The sequence below is a fragment of the Herpailurus yagouaroundi genome, unplaced genomic scaffold, assembly GCF_014898765.1.
Source record: "Herpailurus yagouaroundi ecotype Mexico unplaced genomic scaffold, PumYag 203, whole genome shotgun sequence".
NCBI lineage: Eukaryota > Metazoa > Chordata > Mammalia > Carnivora > Felidae > Herpailurus > Herpailurus yagouaroundi.
This window is the reverse complement of record NW_024412434.1, coordinates 20348733-20373754: the sequence shown is the minus strand read 5'-3', so window position 1 is coordinate 20373754 and position 25022 is coordinate 20348733. Positions and strand designations below refer to the sequence as shown.

General features: G+C 42.8%; 1 protein-coding gene across 1 annotated transcript in view; it reads right to left on the bottom strand.

Moving 5' to 3' along the window:
- The window catches only part of NMT2 (N-myristoyltransferase 2), a 44462-nt gene continuing 19440 nt past the window's right edge, over positions 1–25022 (bottom strand). The window contains exons 6-14 of the mRNA XM_040450954.1: positions 22841–22959; positions 22653–22744; positions 22411–22527; positions 20704–20874; positions 19423–19531; positions 10297–10467; positions 3358–3525; positions 1022–1159; positions 1–850 (exon numbers count right to left, since the gene is read on the bottom strand). Of these exons, the coding sequence (XP_040306888.1) occupies positions 830–850; positions 1022–1159; positions 3358–3525; positions 10297–10467; positions 19423–19531; positions 20704–20874; positions 22411–22527; positions 22653–22744; positions 22841–22959 (1106 nt within the window). The 3' untranslated portion in view covers positions 1–829. The remainder of the gene's footprint in view (positions 851–1021; positions 1160–3357; positions 3526–10296; positions 10468–19422; positions 19532–20703; positions 20875–22410; positions 22528–22652; positions 22745–22840; positions 22960–25022) is intronic.

The window sequence follows — 25022 nt, the reverse complement described above, 5'->3', positions numbered from 1 at the left end:
TTTCTTTTGGCTTTAGAGCTTTTATTTTCTTTGCCTCACATCTCTTGTTGCTGCCGAGAAGAAGCGAGTATGTGCAGCAGCAGCAAAGTCTAGTCAGCCACGGGTGTAGACTCACAGAGACCGTGTTTGCACAAAACTTTGCTTCTGAAACCAATCCACTGACCTGTTGAAGATCAAAGTACAAATCTATGTGTTTACTCATTTGGCGACTCTGCTCCTGGAGAAATAAATGTACTTACTAGTCCCCGGTACCTTTTGATCTCACTATATACTTAGACACCCCCCACTCCTCACTGAGTTACACACGTCCCGGTTCCATAAACGCTCTCAATCACACTGTGCAAGGTGGGGAAGTACCGATTTGCCAGACGGGTCCTTCATTCTGTTACATGGACAAACAGACCAACACTTAATCAAAGAAATGCAGCAGTTCATCTCCACACAACAGCAAAGATTTGCTTACACAATTCTGTGACTTCTGTTCAGTCCATAGAAAAACAGTCCCTTTTCTACAGAGAGGAAAAACCCCTTCTCTTCATCAGGAGACAGCCCAAAGTCTGACAATTCGAGGAATGTGCTCTTTGTACCCTTTCATCCCTCCTACAAATAGGTGAACAGTGGAAAAGAAGAATGTTAACATTCTAGCTAGAAAGATGTACTATTGGTCACGTATGGGTGTTTTTTCATCTTTTCTGATTGTTACCGACGACATCGATTTTGCCCAAGTTGTGCTTTTATTTTATTCTTCTTTGGAATGGCAGTTCCAGGAATCATTAAATAGAATATTAACAAATGATGATGCCAGAGTTCTAGAAATAGAAATATCCATCTACTGTAATACTAGTCCAACCTAGGGAGGGAAGAAACATAACAGGTAAGCAAGAAAAAATAAATTATCGTGTAACAGATATGTATGTTTTAAAACCTACTAAAAAACACCTCACCAATCCTAAGGGAAGCAAGTATGGGATTTCCTAGGTAAATGTATGAAGTTTATAAAGGGTGTGTCAACTTCACTTACCTTTTCAGAATCTGTTCCTGGACATCTCCAGTTGTACAGATAATACTGCAAATTGCCATCTCCTATGCCAAACTTGAGTTTTTCCAAGAAGGTCTTATTTTCCATCAAATCTAGTGCATTGAATACATCAAATCCTTTCTGCCAATATAAAAAGGATTTAAAATTTTAAATTTCAAAGGACCAGAGTGTTTCCTCTATTATGTATTTCAGTGTAGTATTTAATTCATCTACTAACAGCTTGAATATGCATTTCTCCTAAAGAGGTTTAATGTCTATAATCTATGTGTAGGTGAAGAACTCAGTTCAAATGGTCTTATAAAACTAGCAGCGAGTCTGACGGAGTCAGGAGGCTTACCCAGAAATGCTCAGTCCAAATCGGTAGTATGTTGGCTAACACCAACATAATCTATGAAGATCTCAGAGAATATTCTGTCCCTGTTTGAGAAGGAACATTTTGCCCAGATGGCTCTGTCTCCAGAACTGTTAGTTACTGGCCTTTTGAAGTTCTGACTTAGCTAGAGCTTTAATGACTTCAAGTGTATCCTTGTCTTGGGCTGCTGCTGGGAAGTAAATTTAGTAACATTTTACTAGTAAAAATCTAATTTCTTAAAAATGTTAAGTAATAATACCATGAAAGACGTGGTATAGATGAAGCACCTACATTTCTATTTCTCAGGGGTTTTGCTTTACATCATTTATTGTCGGCCTTTTATGGGGGGGGGGGAGGAAGTAGCTGAAAAAGAACAGGATCAAAGAATCTGGATAATGTTGACTTAGGGATCCAAGAGTACAATGTTAAAAAAAAAAAGTGTTTTCAGTTATCAAATGCCAGATAAATGCAGATATGTCTCACGTGTTGTTCCCAGTTTCTCACAAATAACATTTTCTCATGTTTAATAATTACATCAAAATAACTGTTAGCTAATTTCAACTTTTTTTTTTTCTCTTTCTTTTTTTTTTTGAGAGAGAGAATCTCAGGCAGGCTCCGTGCTCAGTGTGGAGCCTGACGTGGGGCTCGAACTCACCATCGTGATCATGACCTGAGCCAAAATCAAGAGTCAGACACTCAACCAACTGAGCCACTCGGGTGCCCCTCAACTTCCTTTTAAAAGAAAATGTTTATTTGTAGCAAGAATTTAACAATGATCCTAATTACTACAACTAGAAAAATACTGCAAATATAGGACAGCACATTTTGAATTTAATTCCTTTCATTTTTCTTTTTTTTTTCTAAATTTTTTTTTTCAACGTTTATTTATTTTTGGGACAGAGAGAGACAGAGCATGAACGGGCGAGGGGCAGAGAGAGAGGGAGACACAGAATCGGAAACAGGCTCCAGGCTCTGAGCCATCAGCCCAGAGCCCGACGCGGGGCTCGAACTCACGGACCGCGAGATCGTGACCTGGCTGAAGTCGGACGGTTAACCGACTGCGCCACCCAGGCGCCCCTCCTTTCATTTTTCAAAATGCCTTTTATTTTAAAATTCAGAGACTAGTTGAGTCCAAAAAAAGGTTGTTGTTGCTAATTATTCACTACAACACAAACACGTATGTTCCTTATATCAAGCATCATGTATTTTCCCTATATTCCTTGTATTATGAGTTTTATGCATTCTTATATGAGGGTTAGGAGTTTCTAATTTGGGGGCACCTGGGTGGCTCAGTCGATTAAACATCCCACTTCAGCTCAGGTCATGATCTCAAGGCTCGTGAGTTCGAGCCCACGTCAGGCTCTGTGCTGACAGCTCAGAGCCTGGAGCCTGTGTTGGATTCTGTGTATCCCTCTCTCTGTCCCCCTCCCCTGCTTGTGCTCTGTCTCTCTCTGCTCTCAAAAATAAACATTAAAAACAACAAAGTTTCTAATTTGCACAAAATGTTTTTGGTTAAGTTGCAAATAGAATTAATGATGCAAACAGTCACTGAAGTTTTAAAAGAAACTCTTATCAAAATTGTTCCTCTGATGGGCAACAGTAAAAAAACATCTCAAATGAGGGGCGCCTCATTTGAGCCACCTGAGTGGCTCAGTCGGTTATGCAACTGACTTCAGCTCAGGTCATGATCTCGCAGTTCGTGGGTTTGAGCCCTGCATCAGGCTCTGTGCTGACAGCTTGGGGCCTGGAGCCTGCTTCGGATTCTGTGTCTCCCTCTCTCTCTGTTCCTCCCCTGCTGGTTCTCTGTCTCTCTCTGTCTCTCAAAAGCAAATAAACGTTAAAAAAAAATTAAAAAAAAAAAATCTCTAATGAATTGCACCCGTGTGGAGGAAAATACAGTAAGAGGTTTTATACACACTGACACGCAGATATGGAGAAACAGACAAAAAAGGAGTCAGTCACTTACCAGCTTGGCTATAATGAGTGCGTCACTCATGAGGTCCAGCAGGGGCGTCTCGGTGTGAATGTTGTAGAAGGAGTAGGCAGCTTTGAGGCTCTTGTGAGCAGGGTGGTGCATGACTGTGGAGGGGAGTGTGTAGAAGCTCAGGAAGTCAGTTAGTTTACCACTGGAGTTCTAAAGGACAAAGGTAAGTCAGGTAAATACCTCCTTGAACACGCTGCATCCGTGCATTTAAGCGAACTTTTTGATTTCTGACTTGTACGGGAACTTTATGAAAAAAGGCAGCACCTCCTACCTCTCTGTCAGCAGTCTGGGTCTGGGGGGCCCTTAGGGTATGTTGGGTAGAGCCTGAGAAGCAGCATGGAGTTAGACCCTACTTAGCCTAGTGCTGGCTGGCAATCTGCCTGACATTCTTAAGAAGCAGAATGTTCTAACAGGGAAGTTTCCCTTAGCTTGACTAATGAGTCTCCCTAGACCCTTGGAACAGAGATGAAAGCAGATTCACTGTTTTTGCAGAAACAAGAGCTCCAGGGACTGGAAGGCCATCTTCCCCAACTAAAAGATACTGTATCAATCTAACATCTTCTTGGCACAGAGCAAGAATTTTATCAGCTTAAAGTGAGGTCAACAGAGTGTAGCAGCTGTTTTGAGAAGCTTTTGAAAGGCAGACATACCTGTGAATCTGAAGCAACCAAAAATCAAAAGGGACCCAAACAATGGTCTTGATTTCACCATCACTGGTATACCTTTTAATATAAAAAGTTAGCCAGTATTGTTTGGGTTGTTTACATTAGCTCTGGTGGCCTATGCGGATGGCATACAATTCAAACTGTGATATGCCTGAATTATACACAGCTGAAGAGACTAGACAGCACATATTCTTGCTAGTATTTCTTTTGGCAGAAAATTCCATAAGGAATATACTGTTTTTCTTAATGCTTCTGATATACTAAACCGGTTTTCAGACATTAAGAAACTAACCATGTTTTGCTAAAGTGATTCTCTACTGCTCTCTATTAGCAGCTAGCTCAATATTTGAGTTGAATTAAAGACCTCAATTTTCAGCTTTAATAAGGACTTCCAGTTGAAAAACAAAACTCACTCGATGGGCTCAATAGTGGAGTGGAGATGACAGAGGACAGAAATCACTGCACTTGAAGAATTCAGTAGAATTTACCCAGTATGAAAAAAAAAACAGAGAAAACAGACTGGGGAAAAAGAAAAAAAAAAAAGAATTAAGTCTCAGGGATCTGTGGGAGAACGACAAAAGACCCAACAATCCTATCAGAAGAGTCCCACAAGAAATCAAAGAAAAAGAAAAAATGTGGAGCTACAAAAGCAGAAGAAATAATGACTGAAAAGATTCCCAGATTTGGCAAAACACACACAATAAATTCAAGAAGCTGAGCGAATCTTAACAGGAAAAACCCAAAGAAATCCACTCCAAGATGGATCCTAATTACAGTTCTGAAAACTAAAGACAAAGAAAAGTCCTGAAAGTAGCCACGGAGAAATGAGACATTACCAAGGAGAACACCATCACATTACCATTACCTTACATTACCATGACCAAGAGATTCACATTACAGCAGGTTCCTCATCAGAAGCCACAGAGGCCAGGAGGAATGCACATGGTTTATAAGTGCTGGAAGAAAAGAACGATCAACCATGAATTCTGCTTCTGGTGAAACTACCCTTCAGGAATGAAGGAGAAATAAGGACATTCTAGGACAAATGAAAACTAAAAGAATTTGCTGCTAGAAGACATACCTTTAAGACTGGCCAAAGGACATTCTCCAAATAGAAATGAAATAATAACAGAAGGAATCTTAGTGCATCAGGAAGTAAGAAGGAACAACAGAGCGGAAATCCTGGTACATACTGTAAACTATGCTTCTCCTCATGAGTTTTATAAATCTACTCGATGACTGAAACACAAGTTGTAAAACCATCTGATACTCAAGACCATATTTAACAGTCAAAAAGATGGAGAGTTGGGGCGCCTGGGTGGCACAGTCGGTTAAGCGTCTGACTTCAGCCAGGTCACGATCTCGCGGTCCGGGAGTTCGAGCCCCGCGTCAGGCTCTGGGCTGATGGCTCAGAGCCTGGAGCCTGTTTCCGATGCTGTGTCTCCCTCTCTCTCTGCCCCTCCCCCGTTCATGCTCTGTCTCTCTCTGTCCCAAAAATAAATAAACGTTGAAAAAAAAAATTAAAAAAAAAAAAAAAAGATGGAGAGCCTGGTGGCTCAGCCAATTGAGTGTCCGGCTCTTGGTTTTGGCTCAGGTCATGATCTCACAGTTTCAGGAGTTTGAATTCCTGCATGGGGTTCCGTGCTGGCACAGTGGAGCCAGCTTGGGATTCTCTGTCTCCCTCTTGCTCTGCCCCTCCCCCAACTCGCACTGTCCCTGTCTCTCTCAAAATAAATTAACTTAAAAAAAAAAGTCAAGATAAAGGGATCTGATGGAAGTAATGTCACTTGAAGAGGTAAAATGTTGATTGTTGAGACCAGTTGCCTGTGATAAGTCACACATACACACACAGACATGCCCACAGCAACCATCATGCAACCTACATAAATATGCTCAAATGCACCATAAATACATCAAGATTAATCCTAAAGAAATGTTCAAGTAATCCACAGGAAGGCAAGGAAGAGAAACAGAGGAATAAGAACCAGAAGAAACAAATGGAGAATAATAAAATGGTAGACTTAAGCTTGAACACATCAGTAGTTATCAAACGTAGATGATCTAAATACACCAATGAAAAGACTGGCAGAGTGGATAAAGAAACATGGCTCAATGACATGCTGTTTTTAAGAAACTCACTTCAAATTCAATGATGTGGGTAAGCTGAAAGTTAAAAGGCTATATGAGACATACCATATAAACATTAATTTGAAAACAGGAGTGACTATATTAACATCCAATCAAGTAGACTTCACAGCAAAGAAAGCTACCTTAAACAAAGAGGGATATTACATGTTGATAAAAATATTGATCCCCTGAGAAGACAGAAAGGTCCTAAATGTATATGTACCAAACAAGACCGTCAAAATACATCAAGAAAAACTGAGAGAGCTGGAAGGAGAGATGGGCAAAATACAAAGTTATAGTCGGGGACTTTCACACTCCTCTCATCAAATGACAGAACTGCTGGCAAGAAAACCATCAGGAAGCAGAAAATCTGAATAACAACAAAAGGATCTAAATGGCATATAGAGAACAAACACCCCACCTCAAAAGAGCAGAATACACATTTCACACACATTCACCAAGAGAGACCACATGGGCCTAAAACAAACCTCAAGAACCTTAATAGAGCTGAAATCATACAAAGTGTCTTATCCAACCATAATAGAATGAAACTAGAAATCAACAGGAAATCTCTGAGCGTGTCAAAGTTGAACAGAATTCTAAATAGTCCGTGGCTCAACGAGGAAGTTCCAAAAGAAATTTAAAAATATACATAGAACCAAACAAAAATGAAAATATGACACATTAAAATACTAGGATGAAGCTAGAGCAGTGGAGGGAGGGACACTTAGAGAACTACGTGCTCACACATAACAAGGAAAGGCCTCAGTAATCTAAGTCCATCCCTCAAGGGACAAGACAAGGAAGAGTATGATAAGCCCAAAGAAAGCAAAAGTAAGGAAATAATAAATATAAGATCAGAAATCAATGACACCAAACATAGGAAAACAGAGAAAAATCAATAAAACAAAAGTCTTGTTCTTTGTGGAAAAAAGTCAATTACAGTTTATGTGATGCAAACATAAAAAAAGAAGACACAAATGTATCAGTATCAGGAATGTAATAAGCATTATCACTATGGATCCTGTAGCCATTAGAAGGATGTGAGAAAAATGAAACAACTTTACTCTTATCAACTTGAAAATATAGAATTATAAAATGCTGATAAAATAAAATTGAAAAGATTAAAATAAAGAGAGACATATCATGTCTATGGACTGGAAGACCTGTCAGTCTCCCCAAATTAATTTATAGGTTAATGCATTCTTATCAGAATCCCAGCAAGGTATTCTGTAGACAAAGACAAGCGTATTCTACAATTTATGAAGGAAAGGTCAAGGAAATAGATCAAAATAATTGACAAAGAAGAATAAAGTGGGATGAATCGCTCTGCCTCATATCAAGGCTTCTACAGAGCTATAGTAATTAAGACAGGGTGGCAGGAACAGACACCACAGATCAATGGAACAGAAGAGAGAACCCAGAAATAGAGCACAATTCGAGTATAATTATTCAACACATGCAAAAACTTTTAGAAATCAAGATGATAGTTAAAAAAAAAAAGGCAAAGTATATGAGCAGCATACAAATGGCTAACAGACGATGTTCAAATTCATCAGTAATAAGAACAGATTAAAAACAAACCATGTGATATCCATCAGACCAACCTAAATTTAAAGTCTGATAATAACCAAGTGTTAGTGAGGATGTGCAGAAAGAGGAACTCTCGATTCGCTGCTAGGAGATACTTTGGTGAGCTATCTGGCAATCTCTAGTGATGGTTAAAGACGTGTCTGACCCTTAGACTCTGCAGTTAGACTTCTGAGTATGTATCCTAGGGCAGCAGTTCTCAAAATGTGGTCTGTGAACACCTGTGGGTGCCCGAGACCCTTCCAGAAGCCCGTGAAATCAAAACGATTTTTGTAACAGCACTAAGAAGTTCTATGCCTTCTTCACCGTGTGGACATCTGCACTGAGGATGCAGAAACAATGGCGGCGCAGCTCCCCCTGCCTCAGCACAATACAAGGCAGTGGCACCAAGCTGTACGGTGGTCATTTTACTCTTCACCGCCACCCCCTCGTAATTAAAAAGAAGCTTCACTGAAGCATGTCCGTGACTAAAGAATTATTAATTGTATTAGCTCTCGACCCTTAAGAACTCATCCTTCTAACATCCTGTGTGATGGCTTGGAAGGAAGCAACATCTAGCTCTTCTGTGTCTGGAAACACAAAGGTTGTCTCAAAGAGAAGCCCGAAGGTATAGAGTTTGGAAGATCTGTAACTCAGCGAACCAATTATTTCCCAAATGACCAATCTATGACATTACAAACTCATACACTGGTGAAAGAATGATCAAAGCACAAGATGCACCAGTGGGTTTTAATCTAACAGAATATGAGCCGTTCATTAACACGCTTTCAGATAGAGAATATTCAAAATGATTTGAACAGGCTGTTAAAATACTCATTCTTTCCCTTCATTTCAATACTTCCTGTGAAGGATTTTTCCCCACATGCTTCAGCCAAAAGAGCACATCACAATAGATGGGATGCAGAAGCAGCTGGGAGGACCCAGCTGTCTTCTAGTAAATCGGATGTTAGAGAGATTTGCGGAAATACAAAACGTACCATTCTTAATTTTGTTGCTTTGGAAAATAGGTGTTTTTCATGAAAATCATGTTATTTAGGTAACATGTTTATTCTTGTCCTATTGTTATTAAATAGTATATATATATTTCAATTATTTATCATCTTTTAAACTAAGATACAACTGACACATAACATTATATGACTTTCAAGTGTACAAGGTACTAATTCAATATTTGTATATACTGCAAAATGATCACAGTAAGTTTAGTTAAAATCCATCACCGCATGCAGTAATAATTGTTTTTTATGATAAGAACTTTTAAGATCTACTCTCTTAGCTCCTTTCAAATATATGACACTATGCTGTACATTACATCCTCACGACTTATTTTATTAACTGGAAGTTTATAGCTTTTGACCCTCTTCAACCCACCCCCTACTCTGGGCAGCCACCAAGCTGTTTCCTGCATCTGTCAGGTGTTTTTGTTTTTGTTTTTGTTTTGGATTCTACATAGAAGTGAGAACATACAGTATTTGGCTTTCTCTATCTGCTTTATAAAATAATAAACATTTTTGTTTCAACTTTCAATGTAATAAATATCTGTAAATATTATCCCTAGAAATAAATGAAAAATAAAAACAAAAAAAAAAAATTGGGTCCTCAATAATTCTTGAGTCAAGAAGTCCTGAGATCAAAAACTTTGAGAACTGCTGACCTGGAGAAACTTACACAAGTGCATAAAGACTTGAGTATCGAGATGTCCACTCCAGCGCGGTTTTCAGAAATAAAAGCTTGCTGTTCTCCAGAAAGGTCCTTTGAATTCACCCTGTCCATTTACGCCGCTTCTGCCCTCACTTGGCTGTCATCCCCTATCCGGACCGATGCCCGACAGGGCTGGCAACACACTTCCGGCTCAAGGCTCGCAACTGAACGGGTGAGTAGGCCACCACCAGGACTTCTAACTGCCGCCTCACTCCTCCTCTCCTCCAGGTACTTACCAGATTAAATCTCAACTTTCCAACCTAATCCCATGTCACCCAAAAGAGGTTCTAAGTGAAACGTCATTTGAACAACAAATTCCAAGCTTTAAAAAAAAAAGGGGGGGGGGGAGGGCTTAGAAAGCATCATGTTAAATCTGTCTAACCAATCAACAGAAAATCCAGACTGTCACTTTTCCTTCCTGAACAAGGGTTTCTTTCCTTCCTTTCCTGAACAAGGGATAAGTGGCTGAGTTTTGCCATCTCAACCAAAAAGCAGTTCAGTTAAGCCAGTTTTGTGAAACAAAAGGGTATTAAACTTTGGAGTGTATGTCAGCCAAACTGGCATTTTGAAAACTGGATAAAGCAATTGATCACACAGGGACCAACAGAAGAGCATCCTAATTCCCCATTAACAACTAGTAAAAATGTGCTCTACTCCAGGAATGGAAACTGTAAGAAGAAAGTCTGGTTCTATGAGGGTGAGCAGAAATCTGGTCTAGAAGCAGAGACACAAGAAAAGAAGGAAAGGGAGGGGGGCATTCTTTGATTCTTCCAGCAAACAGACCTGACCAGATGGTGTTTTCACACTTCTCTGTACTATCTTATCACCTCATCTTTACCTCCACTACAAACGTGTCGATAATGTGCTCCTGGGGGAGGAACCAGTGAGCTACATCCTCTTCATCCATCACCGGGGCGAGATGAAACTGCTTCAGGTAAGTGTTGGTTAAGTCGCGAACCGCCTTGATGTCTCTCGGTTCCATTGGCCTCAAGCCTGAAGTCTTGGTGGCCTTGTTGCAGTAAAAACAAAACAAATTGGGAAGTTTAAATAGAAGAAGAATAAAAGGCCAGCTGTCTCGGCGTCACCTGGGAGCTTGTCAGAACTGCTGAGTGTTGCGCACCACCCCCACCACCTGCACGGGTCAGAATCTGCAATTTAACAAGATTCCCTGGTGATCTGTATACACATTCAAGTTTGAGAAGCACTGACTGAGAATATACGTTCGACGGCGTACTGTTCCCTCTGTCCGTGTGCCTGCTCTTTGGTCAGTATTGCCCGTGACAATACTGCCCAAAGTCAGAGGGAACACTACAAGCTGATCCGCGTTCTAGAGCCGCGACTTTTAACAGCTCACATCACAGGGCAGAACGATCTTATCAGCATGTGTTCTAGAATACTGTGCTTTAAAAGTGCCCTGACATGTTGAAAATGCAGATGAAAACAGTTAAGAATCTTTATTCAATGGCCTGCGAAAAGGCTGTTGGAATTTTGTTCTTATGAGCAACAAAAATGAAATAAAAGTAAATCATGTTGGTCAGAATGGGAAGGGAGAGCGTTTTAACAGTCAGCTATTTTCTAAAGGGGAATGGCGAGCGGCCGAGTACTGGCCCTGGCCTCTCACGCCATCTTTTGATTAAAAGGTGATCAGAGCAGGCAACTGAATCCATCATTCCAGAGCATCACGATTTCTGTGAGGAATAGAATTAACCTAAACGTCCGAACAGGTCACCATGTGGATTTGTTCAACTGCTTGTCCTCAAGAGTTCCAGACATCACTTAGCTCCCTAGGAAACTGCCTGGACACCAGGACACTTGAGCCTAGAAGTGGGAAAACCCACTACATGTGCTTGTTTGTACAAAATATTAAAAATATTAAAATAGTTTCATTTCATTAAAAATATTAAAATAGTATCAGTTAACTTGATTTTCTTTTAGAAATAGTGGGCACATTAAAAAAATATTTTTAACGTTTTTATTTATTTTTGAGAGATAGACAAAGCATGAGCAGGGGAGGGGTAGAGAGAGAGGGAGACACAAAATCCAAAGCAGGCTCCAGGCTCCGAGCTGTCAGCACAAAGCCCATCATGGGGCTCAAACCCACGAACCGTGAGATCATGAGCTGAGCTGAAGTCAGTTGCTTAACCGACTGAGCCACCCAGGTGCCCCTAAATAGGGGGTACATTTTAACCAGTAAGTAACTATATATAAATAGTGCTAGTCTACCTTTCCTATTCTAAGTTATTTTTAAATACTTTAAAATGCAATACTGCCTCTAAAATTAGATCATTACAGTTCCTGCATGCCCTAGTCTAGAAGGACAGGAGAAGCCGATGGTGGAAAATAGGTTTTCATCCTGAGTGCTGGCTCCGATCCATCTCAGTGGCTGTGCTGAGGTTTCTAAGGGTCCATGACAAACAATGCTGACTGATTACTGATTAGTGGGATTGAGCAACTTGTTCTTTGTATTTACAGACCAAATGTCCTTACTATGTGCCATTCTGTTATGATTCATGTAATCTATGAAGACACAGGAATGCAGCTGAAATACAGTGTAATTGTCTAAACTGAGAGAATGTAAGTCCTTAACACTGTAGAGAACTCATGTGGCCTTTCTGTGGAGCACAAAGCGAGGACGGGAAATCTCCAGGTCCTAGCTTCCATCGAACGCTTAACCCCTCAAGCAGGCAGGGCAATAACGGCCCGAATACGTGCTGAATGAATGCATGAATGAATAAATTCCTATGTTTTGTACCACAATCATTTACCTAGTAAGCTGTGGTGAAGGCTGCAGACAGGGAAAAAAGTCACTGTCTGCTCTGCAAAGATGAGATTTCTTTGCCTGGCACTTATGCGTAAGCCTGGCGTAAATTCTTCTTTTTTTCCCCTGAACCAATTTTAGTGTTTGGTAGCATTTCTATACTGCAGATTCACGGGAAGATGGAACCCATGTGATTTCCAAATACTGTTAAATGTAATCAATACATATATATATTTTTAAATAGTTTTATTTATTTTTGAGAGAAAGATAGAGACGCGCAGGGGAGGGGCAGAGACGGGGGGCGGGGGGGGGGGGGCGGACACAGAATCCAAAGCAGGCTCCAGGCTCCGAGCTGTCACAGCACAGAGACCAATGTGGGGCTTGAACTATGAACTGCGAGATCATAACCTGAGCTGAAGTCAGATGCTTAACTGACTGAGCCACCCAGGTGCCCCTAATCAATGTATATTTCTCAATGCTAATAGGAAAACTAAAATATATATATAAAGAATGTATATTTTTATTTTTTTGAAGTTTATTTATTTATTTTGAGAGAGACAGAGCATGCACAAGTTGGGGAAGGGCAGAAAGAGAGAGAGAGAGAATCCCAAGTGGGTGCAGAGCCCGATGTGGGGCTTGAACTCACAAACCGCGAGATCATGACCTGAGCCCAAGTCGGATGCTTAATGGATCGAGCCACCCAGGAGCCCCTAGAAAGAATGTATTTTAAAAAGTCATTTAGGGGCGCCTGGGTGGCGCAGTCGGTTAAGCGTCCGACTTCAGCCAGGTCATGATCTCGCACTCCGTGAGTTCGAGCCCCGCGTCAGGCTCTGGGCTGATGGCTCAGAGCCTGGAGCCTGTTTCCGATTCTGTGTCTCCCTCTCTCTCTGCCCCTCCTCTGTTCATGCTCTGTCTCTCTGTCCCAAAAATAAATAAATGTTGAAAAAAAACTTTTAAAAAAAAAAGTCATTTAAAAAGATGATTTTCTTCCATGAGGATGACCTTGATAAATTTTTAAGCAGCCCTGCTCAACATTAAACTGCTTTTTCTTTTGCTACTGGTTCAGTAACAAGATCAAGCGATTAGATTCACTAATGAAAGCAACAGGATACATGCATCTGTTAAGCAGACATTCAGAAATGAAAAAGCTTGCCAGCTTCTTCCTAGACCAGAACATTCTTCTGCAGGACAATTCTCATTCACTGAATATTTATACTGCAAAATCACTAAAATCAACATCTTTTGCCCAGCAGACATCTTTAAAGCAGCAGTTCCCAAATATTTTTGTCTGAAACCCCTTTACCCTCTTAAAAATTGAATATTCCCAGAAAGTTTTGCTTATGTGGGTTCTATCTACCTATATCTATCATACTAGAAATTCAAACAGAAAATTTTAAAACAAAACAATACTGGAGCACACATTCCATACGACCACTGGTAGACTTCACAGCACATCTGCAGGGTAATTTCAGCGAAAAATGCATTTTATGTTTCAATGTTATTACAAAAATAGTGTTGACATCACAGACTCCTCTAGAACAGACTCGAGGACTTCCAGGGGTCCCAGGACTACACTTCGAGAAGTGCTGACTCAGGTCTCCAAAGGTGAGAATAAGGGGTGGTAGAACTGAGAATGGAAAACTCAGGGAAACAGTGTTTGGGCAAACAGGCAGAGAGAATGTATATGCACTGGGCAATTTGTAAGCACTTCAAGTGCTTTTATGCAGAATTTTTTTTTTTTTTTTAAAGGAACATCAGACAGTGTCAGCTATAAGAAAAATGCAAGGGGAGCCTGGGTGGCTCAGTCAGTTAAGAGACTCTTGGTTTCAGCTCAGGTCATGCGATCTCACAGTTTGTGCTTCACACTGGGCTCTGCACTGATGGCATGCAGCCTGCTTGGGATTCTCTCCTTCCCTCTCTCTCTGACCCTCTCTTGCTCACACTCTGTCTCAAAATAAATAAATAAACATTAAAAAAAAAAAAAAAAAAGCAAGATCCCAGAAAACCGAGGAAGAATATTTATTTTTGCTGGCTCATAATGGCCATGTGTCTCAGGCCCTAAACTTGCTTCTAACATCATAAAGTCACACACTCTCCAAAACATCTACAGAAGCAAGAAATAAATTTTAAAATGTGAAATAAACCCTCAAGTTATAGCTGTGGTCCTCAGAAAGAGGGGGGGAGAACGCTAAGCCTGGATAAAAAATGATTAAGTTTTGGCATAACCCGAAAGAGTAAGGTGGTCATGTTTCGGAGAATTCAATAAAAAACAAAGACATTTCTAGTGACTGAGAAAATCCAACGTTTCATAAGCAAACTCTGTGGTCTCAATCAGACTTACTTTCCCAGGGTCCAACTAACATGCATCATTCGGACTCTGTTCACTGAAATATGTGTAAAATCTGCTTATCAGTACATCAGAGAAAAAAGGCTCAGCGCTCTATTAAGAAACAGAAGCTGTGTTGTTCTCTGTCGAGCTATGTGGTGTAAACTGTCTTAGAGCCAAGATTCCAGAGCAGAGATGGAAGCAGTGATTACGGTTATTGGCTTTAAAAAGGCAGCAGGAGGGTGCTAAATGGCAAAGAACGCTTCTGTGGCTACTGAAGGTAGAACACTGGGTCTCAGGACGTCTTCCTAAGTGTGTCCTGCCAGCAGCACCGAGGGGGGACACTGGGACATTAACCTGCCTCCAGTGTTTTGCCTACATTAAGTGCCTTCACCTTTAGGAGCACTGACCAAAATAAAAAAAAATTCAACAGCAAACATAAAACAAAGCCAACGTTTACAGGGCAGGGACAGGCTTAACTCTTGGGAAGGCCCCAGCATCTCAGAGAGCAGAGGTCATGGCATGGGCCTGTGCGGTTCTCTCCCACCTAGGAGACTCTGGGCAAAGCAATTTCATTGCACTCTTCCGTGAAACCGGGCGAACGCCCCGCCCCTCTCTGTTCCGAGTAAGAAATGAGGCCGTGGACACGCGGTGTCTATCTAGTACCGCGCTTGCCATAACAATCCTAGCTCCTGTGTTAAGAACTCCACGAATACGACAAGTAAGACATGAAGCGGAAACAGTAATGACAAATCGGAAGATGAGACTGACCCGGAGCAAAAGGTGTATTCAGGACGGTTCTTCTTACACGTCATGGTACAAAAATGTTCTTAAATCACACGATTGCTTAAAATCACCCACCTGGGCCCCTAGGAGGGGCAGCCGTGGTGTGGTAAGCACTGCAGTGTCCCCTGCTGCTGCTTTTTAAGATTTTAGTTTTAAACCCTATGACCTAGCAAATGCACTAGTAGGTATTTATCCAAAGGATACAAAATTCCTGACTTGAAGGGCACATGTACCCCAGTGTTTACAGCAGCACTCTCAACAATAGCCAAATTATGGAAGGGGCCCAAATGTCCATCAAATGACAAGTGGATGAATGAGATGTGGTGTAAACGTGTACACACACACACACTCACACTCACACACGAGTATTACTTGGCAATGAAAAAGAATGAAATCTTGCCATTTGCAACGTGGATGGAACTAGAATGTATTACGCTAAGCGAAATAAGTCAGTCAGAAAAAGACCGATATCCTCTGATTGCACTCATATGTGTAATGTAAGAACCCAGATGGATTAATATAGGGGAAAAGAAAGAAAAATAAGATAAAAAACAGAGACGGAGGCAAACCGTAAGAAACTCTTAAATACAGAGAACAAAAACTGAGGGTTGCTGGAGGGGAGATGGGTGGGGGGTGGGCCAAACGGATGACAGGCATTAAGGAGGTCACTCGCTGGATTGAGCGCTGGGTGTTGTATGTAAGAGATGAATCACCGCATTCTATTCCTGAAACCAATACTACACTATGTTAACTAACTTGAATTTAAATAAATAATTTTTTTAAAGAAGATTTCATTTTTAAGTAATCTCTGTACCCTACGGGGGGGCTCAGACTCACAACCCCAGGACCAAGAGTCGCATGCTCCACCGACTGAGCCCGCCAGGTGCCCCAGCACTGTCCAGTGGGCCCTCAAGAGGCAGGCCCTCAGGTGGCTGCCGTGGGCACCTTCCAGTTTTCTAGTATCTGTACTCTCACCTCTTCTGCCCTTTCTGTCATTATCTTACTCTCCCTTTTCCTCTCCTTCCCTATAACGGGATGCAGGGAGTGCGAATGACACACACACCAGAGAGCTCCCGCCCGGACCCCGTCGACCATCCTTTGCTGTGTGTGCCTGTGCTCCAGTGACGGCAGGTAGGGACGCCCGATGGGACCGGGCCATGCCGCCCCCCGGGGGCGTCAGAGGTGAAAGAGGCGGGAGCTCAGGGGTCTAACAGGCGAAACGCGGGTGTCTGGGGTGCGCACCCCGAGTCCCCACCGGTCGGTGACGGGCCCGTGTCAACCTGCACGGGCCTCCATCTTCTCACAGGAAAATGCAGATGAGGCACACCAGCTTCACAAGGCTGTCGTGAGAACACAGCGAACGACATGCGTGACAGCACTCTGTCAACTTCAATTTACTGGGAAAAAACAAGAACAAAAACCCAGTGCCTGACCAGTCAGTGACTTGTTACCAGCTTGTTAGAACTGTTACCTGAGTTGATCGATTTTTGTGTAAAAACGTAAAGGACGAAGGACAAAAGTCAAAAATCCTCTTACCAGCTCAGATTCTAATCACCCTGAAAAAAACCTGATGAGAGGTATTAAAACTCCTTCTACAACCTACACGTAAGCAGGCACTTTCCTTACACACAAGCCGGACGGCTTTGGGTTCAGAAAAATGAAATTCGGGGAGACTACCACAGCACAGCACGAGCCCCCCCGTGAAAACTGTAGGCACGCCTGCGGGTTTCCAACTCCAACGCCCGGACGGCGGAGTCTTTCTAACAGCTGGAAGGAGGATGCTGACGACAGCCGGTGCCCGCAGAGGGGGTGTTTCGTCTTAGCTGTGTGCTGGGCTCACGGCTGCCTGCGCCTCTACGTGACTCTGTCCCTCTTGGGTCACTCCAGGTCTCGGTGGTTGGCTTCAAAAGAATCCTGGCCAGCAAACATTAGCTGTCATGTTGACAGTGTGACATCTTTGAAGGTCTTCCTACTTCTGCAGTTCGGTGCGTGCATCTCCACACGTGGGCCCACCCTCCCTTCTGCTGCTCCAGCCCAGCCCCAGGGCATGTGGACCCTCCCCTGTCCTGTTGTCACAGTTTTTATCTTCCTCTCTTCTGATCTATGTTTCCTCTCCCATCATGGCCTCAGAGGAGGTGAGTTAATAGGCTTGCGCCCCACTGTCTACAAAAACAGTTAAGACAAGGGAAGAAGAGGCCTTCTGATCCTTCTGCCACGTTGCGAAGCCTGGAATGATGATCTTGGTATCTCTGGCGATTGGTTTCCTTCACCTCCGGTTTTGTCCTTATGAAATTCTGCTTAAGGTCAGAAGTTAGTTGATTCCTGTCTGTCATCAGAAAAAATACATCAAGGGGCACCTGGGTGGCTCAGCTGGTTAAGCGTCTGACTCTTGGTTTCAGCTCAGGTCACAATCTCACGGTTAACGGGTTCAAGCCCCGCTTCGGGCTCTGAGCTGACAGCACGGAGCCTGCTTGTGATTCTTTCTTTCTCTCTCTCTCTCTCTCTCTCTCTCTGCCCCTCCCCTGCTTGCTCTCTCTCAAAATAAATAAACATAAAAACAAAACAAAACAAAATACACCAATTCGTGTGGCAACTACAGATTACATGTACTTGGTAAACACGCAATGGCCAAATGACAAAAGGAACTAGGGTCTACTGAACCCAGAAAGGCCACTACAGACAGCTGAAGCCCTCCCAATCTCCCAATCAAGCTAAAATATTCACTGAACTACTTTCTAACAACCCAAAAGAAAGAACAGCTCTGATGAAATCAAAACTTCAAATGAAAAGATCCCATCTGTGATGGACAGATTCCAAGATGGCCCCCAAGTGATGCCACCTCCTGGTGTTCACACCCCTGTGCTCCTCCTGAGTGTGGGTGGGAACTGTGACTCACTTCTAAACAGTGAAATACAGCAATGGTGGTTGGCTGTCACTTTCATGAACGACTACATAAGGTTCTAATTTCCATCTTGCTAGCAGATTCAATCTGTAGACTCTCTCCCTCACTGGCTTTGATGGAGCAAGCTGCCATGTTGTCAGCTGCTGCCCTATGGGGAATCCCATCTGGCAAAGAACTGAGGGAGGCCTCTGACTGGCAGCCAGCAAGGAATTAAAAGCCCTCGGTCCCACTGTCTGCAAAAACTCAAGCCTGCTAACAGCCATGTGAGTTGGAAGTGGACCCCAGTCAAATTTTCAGATGAGACCCAGCCCTGGCTGATACTTGAGAGAACTTCACGAAAGACCCTGAGGCAGAGGCCTCGGGCAAGCTGGGCTTTGACTCCTGACCCACAGAACTTGGGAAATTATAAATGTATGTTTTAAACTGCTAAACTGGGGCCCCTTATGGCTCAGTTGGTTAAGCATCCAACTGTTGATTTCAGCTCTGGTCATGATCTCATGGTCATGAGACTGAGCCCTGCGTCAGGCTCTGCACTGGGCATGGAGACTGCTTAAGACTCTCTCTCTCTGCCCCTCCCTAGCACTTTCTCTCTCAAAAAAATAAATAAATAAAATAAAATAAAATAAAATAAAATAAAATAAAATAAAATAAAATAAACTGCTAAATTTGCAGTAATTTGTTACACAGCAATAGAAAATTAATACACCATCCAAGCTCCACTAGTAAGCACGTTTAACCACGTTTAACTTTTCCCCTATTAAAAGACAACTTACCATGTTGAGAATTTGCTAGTTTAAAAAGATAATTTAATGAAATATTATTTCCTCTCCTTGGCCTCTCCTCTAAGCCTTATTCCTTAGTTCCTTTGTGTTAAGACAGCATCAGAAGCCTCAACTTTTCTTTCTTTTTACGTAACAGATGGTAAACACTCAAAATTTCAAAACTTACATGTCTTGAGTTCAATCCCATCCAACCACAAACTGAAGACTTAAAAAGCCTTAAACAAAACAAAATAAAACCCTGGTATTTTCAAATAAGCTCCCTGATTTTCCTCATCCGGAATTCTAAAAAGCTACATATTCACATCCTCAAACACATGAGCCAGTTTTTAAGACTCTTGCAAATAATCCTTTTCTACATTAAAAGCTTTAGCTGTTACAGCTTCGAAAAACTCCAGAACATTCTTACTTACATCCGGAAGTCTGTAGAGCTTCATTGTTCTCTGTAAAGTCATATTTCTACTCAAGTGAGAAAATTTCACTTCTACCAATTTTCTGGGGTTTAGCGATCGATGCCAGTATCTGGAATACAACGAAGGTTTTAAAATCTGATCGATTTTCTAACTCTACCAGCTTTTACCCTTTGTCTCAGCTCAGTCGTCAGAGAGGCATTTAACGAACACCCTTGCTGCCCCCTGTGCAGTGTTGGATGCTGGCCCTGTTCTTGTATAATTAGCTTGGTTTTTTTACATCTAAAACATGTCCTGCTTTCCAGTTACATTCCTTTGTAGTTTGTGACCTTTCATCTCTGCCAGTAAAGGGCTATCATAAAACTGTAAGATAAAGTTAAAAATGCCCGGTCTGCAAGTATTTAACGACCACTGCTGATTCTAGAAGGCAAACTAAGAAGTTCTAAAAACACAGGAAAACATCCCCTCTAAATTAGTAGCCGTTGCTTTCCTATAACGCACATCAAAGAAAACAACTTTCTGAGAAACGACCTTGAGTTTCTTAAGTGATTCCAGTTTAGACAGACGATTTGTATTAAGATCTACCTGTGAAGTATATAACTAATTGAATGGGAGACAAGTCATTTTACAGTTTCACATTTTTTACTGTTTAGTGGAAATTTCATCTTATTTGAGTCAAAAACAGTCAAGGGAGAGAAACTCCTTCCGATGTTTCACAAACAGGTTAGTCAAGGGAGAAATCTGATAAACCATTTTCTCCCAGGATTAACCTCTGAAAGCGTGATGAGAACAGATGAACTCCTACAAAGAGCTTAAGCTCTTCCTGCTCTTAGCAAGCAAGTCTGTTTGGGCTTCTCAACTGGTGTTTACCAAACTTTTGGAACAGTTCCTGAGAGCGGTGCAGAACAACGCGTAAATCTAAGCGTTTGGAAGGAAGAAAAATGGTAGTACTCTGGACATTTGAATTTCAAGACCACGGTGCCCTGGGTTCCCCAAGGTAGGGGCAGCACTAGTCTTTCCAACAGAAGAGACGCAGACGCAGGAATACAGAACCGGCACTGTTAGCAGGAAAATGTTAAAAACTCTTTTTATCGCCAAGTGGCTGTATGGTAGAATGGAAAGAACACTGGTCTCAGTGGTGCTTGGGTCTGGTCTCCACCTCTGCTACCAAACCAGCTACAAAAGAACAGGTAAAAGGCAAAGTTTCCCAGTTACATGTGAGAATACTACTGGTAGCCACATGGCAGGGAGGCAAGATTCAAGGTGAGCGTGTGGCACTGTTACCTGCATGTGGCCACTGGCTTGGGAAGAACCACTCCAGCGGTATAAACGGCCTGAAAAATACCTTCCAGGTTTACTCTTCTGGTTATTTCTCGAATTAACACTGGGGCTACCCGCTTTGATCTCAATTTCTTATGAACACAAAGAAAGTTGATTTCTACCATCTTCTTCACACTAAGAAAGATGTCAAAAAGTAGAGCAAACATAAGACGAAACGTTTTTAAAAACAAGACAACTCCCATAAAATTGCAAAGAATAAGAAACCGAGAGACCTCCTTCAACAGAATATTAAAGAAAAACAGCCCATCGTTTAGACATTTCACAAACTCCGATGGATACGCTATTCCCCATATGTCCCCTGCCAAAATAACTATCACTATAGGCCATGGAGACCCAGACCCCCTTGTCCTGAAGACACTTGAGGACTTTGGTCTTTTGTAAGTTTTCACTTTAGAAAGTGGATAAGATGTACCTCCACGTTTCTACATCTGTTTTTCCTGTAATGTATGCAATGAGGACAAGAACGGGGTCACCCAGATGCAGAATCTGGTAAGATGTTGCACCGGAATCTAATGCAATTCCTAGGTCCCCAACAGGTACCTTGGCCAGACAGAAGCCAGTAATTTTCTGAGCTACGGTAAACCTTTCAGGGCTTCAAAGCCCATTTCCTGCGCTGGTTCTAGATACACGGGCATTTCATTTGGCACCAAGATACCTTGACATCAAAAGTTTTTGAGCAGCGGGGCGCCTGGGTGGCGCAGTCGGTTGGGCGTCCGACTTCAGCCAGGTCACGATCTCGCGGTCCGTGAGTTCGAGCCCCGCGTCAGGCTCTGGGCTGATGGCTCAGAGCCTGGAGCCTGTTTCCGATTCTGTGTCTCCCTCTCTCTCTGCCCCTCCCCCGTTCATGTTCTGTCTCTCTCTGTCCCAAAAATAAATAAACGTTGAAAAAAAAAAAATTTTTTTTTATTAAAAAAAAAAAAAAAAAGTTTTTGAGCAGCAAATCAAGTAACCCAGTACAATGAAAGGTAAACAGACCTGTTATGGATTAGCTCTCTGACTTTCTGGGCTAAAGACCGGAGCAAAAACACAACATAGTTATCCAATGGATAAAAAGATTTTTTAAAAATCTCTCCTAAAATTAAGATAATTTTTTTTCTCTAGAAATAAGTATGAAATATCTATTTATATCTTTATTCAGACACACACATAAAATATCTGAGTGTGTGGGGTGCCTGGGTGGCTCAGTCGGTTAAGCATCTGACTTTGGGTCAGGGCATGATCTTGAGGTTCTCAAATTCGAGCCCTGCATCAAGTTCTGTGCTGACAGTTCAGCACCTGGAGTCTGCTTTAGGATCTGTGACTCCCTCTCTCTTGGCCCTTCCCCTACTCAAACTCTCTCAAAAAATAAATGTTATAAAAAAAATTAAAAACAAAAAAAATAACATCAGAGTGTCTGCATGTATGAGACTGAGAGGCAGAGACACAGAGCTGCCCTTTTTTTGTTGTTCACGGTCCAGTTTTCTTTGATTAACTCAACTTTATCTTTTTGAGCAATTCTAGGTTGGGCAAAACTGAGCAGAAAGCAGAGTTCCCGTAACCCCCTGCCCCCCACCGTAAACAATCTGCAGGAGTAATTTTAAAAGCCCGTTGGAACTGCAACTCTGGAAAAGTAACACATCAAAACTGACACGGACGAGCTTTAATACGTACCTGTCATAAATCCGAATGTTTGCCGGGATGGCACTGATGAACCCCACTAGCTTTTTGTTCGAAGACACTCTGACCCCACAGTGCCACTGAAGGAGCCAGCCTGGGGGACGCAGAGCCCTGAAGTCCATGCAGGCAAGGGAGACAGGTGCCGGTTAGTGTCCCGGGACCCGGGGAGAGACGGAGCCACGCGGTCCCGACCGCCCGCGCCCGGGGCCGCCCCTCGTGGCGCCAGCGACACTCACCAGAGCAGGAACTCGGGCGAGTAGTCGAACCGGAACATGCTCTCCTCGTCTTCCACGTAATTCTCATTTAACAGCGTGTACAACTCCTTGAGCTGCAAGATCAAGCGAGCGTCCTTTCTATGGCGCTCGGAACCAACTCGGAAGCAATTTGTGCGAAGGCAGGTGCTGAACGGAAGGCCTGTACTCACCACGTCGGCATTACCCAGATCTAAAGTGTCCCACATGAAACCCTGCGGCAGGGAATACGGCTCCCGACGCACGTTGTCCTTATCCGCTTCGATGGCACCGTGCGAGGTTATCACTTCATCTGGAGAGGGACACAGAGAGAGAAAGGCAGAAGGACAGAATATTCAACGACAAAGTATTTGGATGACCCAAAATGGTCCGTTCCGTCAAACGACACCATTTTTAGGGGTCTGGGGTGGAATATAATCTTTGAAACCATGCTACCGTTTCAGCCACTTCTGGAGTGACAACAGGGCAGCTGAGTAGTGGAGAGGGGCTGCTATCTCACCAATTAAATAAAAGGAGAAATCCTTTGTCATGCAGTGACAAGGTGTTTATTACGAAATGACAGGGACTTCTGAGCCTCAACCCCCAGATTACAGAGCCCCCACAGAGCACAGCTTGGAGTCGGTGTCCTCTTGCTCTGCATTTCAAAAACCTGGTTGTGGGGGAGGGAAGGGCTGCAGTGACCTCTGACCCCTCCCAGCAAAATCTACAACTAATTTCAGGACTGTCCACTGCTCTCCGCCTGGAATGTTGCCACTACAGCCAAAGTCATAAACGTCGCTAGCGATTTCCACAAAGGTGCCCTTTCCAGGTTCCTTCCCCACGGCTTCCCAATGCAACTGGAAGAGAACCCGGGCTCTTCCTGTGGCTGACGTCCACCTGGCCGCCCACCTGGCCTGGCTCTCCAGATCCACCCTCAGGGACCACCCTCAGGCTCATGGCTTCCCTCCCTCTGAGCGTGAGGCCCTTCTCCTGCTCGCCACGTGGCTGGCAGCTTGAGTGTTTTCAGATAGAAGCTTACACATCGCTTTCCCCACAGTATCTTTCCCTGACTAAAGCTTTTTCCTGCCTGGAGGATGCTCTCCCTCCACCCCCACCTGGCCACCACTTTTACCGTCCTTTCCCATCACTGTTTCCCCGGTACGTTGCCCACGGCATTTAATAATGGACACTCAACAAATAACTGATAAATCTTACTCAGCTGTCAAAAAGAAAGAAACCTTGCCATCTGTGACAACACGGATGGACCCTGAAGGCATCATGGGAAGGGAAGTAAGTCAGAGAGAGAAAGACAAATACCGTATGATTTCACTTATATGTGGAACCTAAAAACCAAAAATTCTCAACTCACAGACACAGATTGGTGGTTGTTGGGGGGGGGGGGGGGGGGGTGTGTGAAATGGGTGAAGGGAGGTCAAAGGTACAAACTTCCAGTTATAAAAACAAGTTCATTCTGGGGATGTCATGTACAGCCCGTGATTTATTTGGAAGTTGCTATGAGAGAAGATCTTAAAAGTTCTTACTATAAGAAAAAGAAAAACTGTAACTTTGTGTGGTAACGGAAGGTAACCAGACCCACTGTGGGGGTCATTTTACAATGTATGCAAACACCGTATCCTTATGTTGTACACCTGAAATTAAAACAATGCTATATGTCAATTATACTCCAATGAATAAATAAATAAACAGAACCGGAAGGAAAACAAGGAACAAATACCTGCTGAATTAATGACCCTCAGGTACAGGTTCTTGGCATCACCTTTTTAGGGGTGGAAGCCACAGGATCTGTACCAGCTACAAGGGGGTTCGTTTTCTCTTTCTAACCCCTGCCTTTGTCACATCCCTCTTTATATCCGCTCCACCAGCTCACCCCCCCCTATGAATACCTGAGGCTCCATCAAGCCAGTCTGAGTGGTCAGGTTCTCAGCTGCTCCCTTAGAGTCCCTCCAGGACCTCTGCTTAGAGTCAGGCTACAGGAGGCTTTCTTGTCCCCCAGGGCACTGACCTAAAAACCACCAACAGCTTGCCAAGCAGCACTCAGCTAAACCCAAAACATTCAGTCAATAGACCTACACTGCTTTAGCTACCAGTCCCTCGATTCAATGGCATTTAAAATCCTGTAAATTCATGCTAGAGCCTCCCTCCACTACCAAATACATTTATTTCTAGAGCCTGAAAGAAAAGACCAGTGAGGATAACTGCTCTCTTCTATCTTTCACACTCCAAATCCCATGCTTTTTAACATGTGTGGCTGCGAGATGAGCGGTAACTTTAAAAAGTGTGAAAACCACTATTTGAAGGCACAGACGATTGTTCCCTGATTTTTATACGACAAAACTGGTTATTTGTACGTAAGCG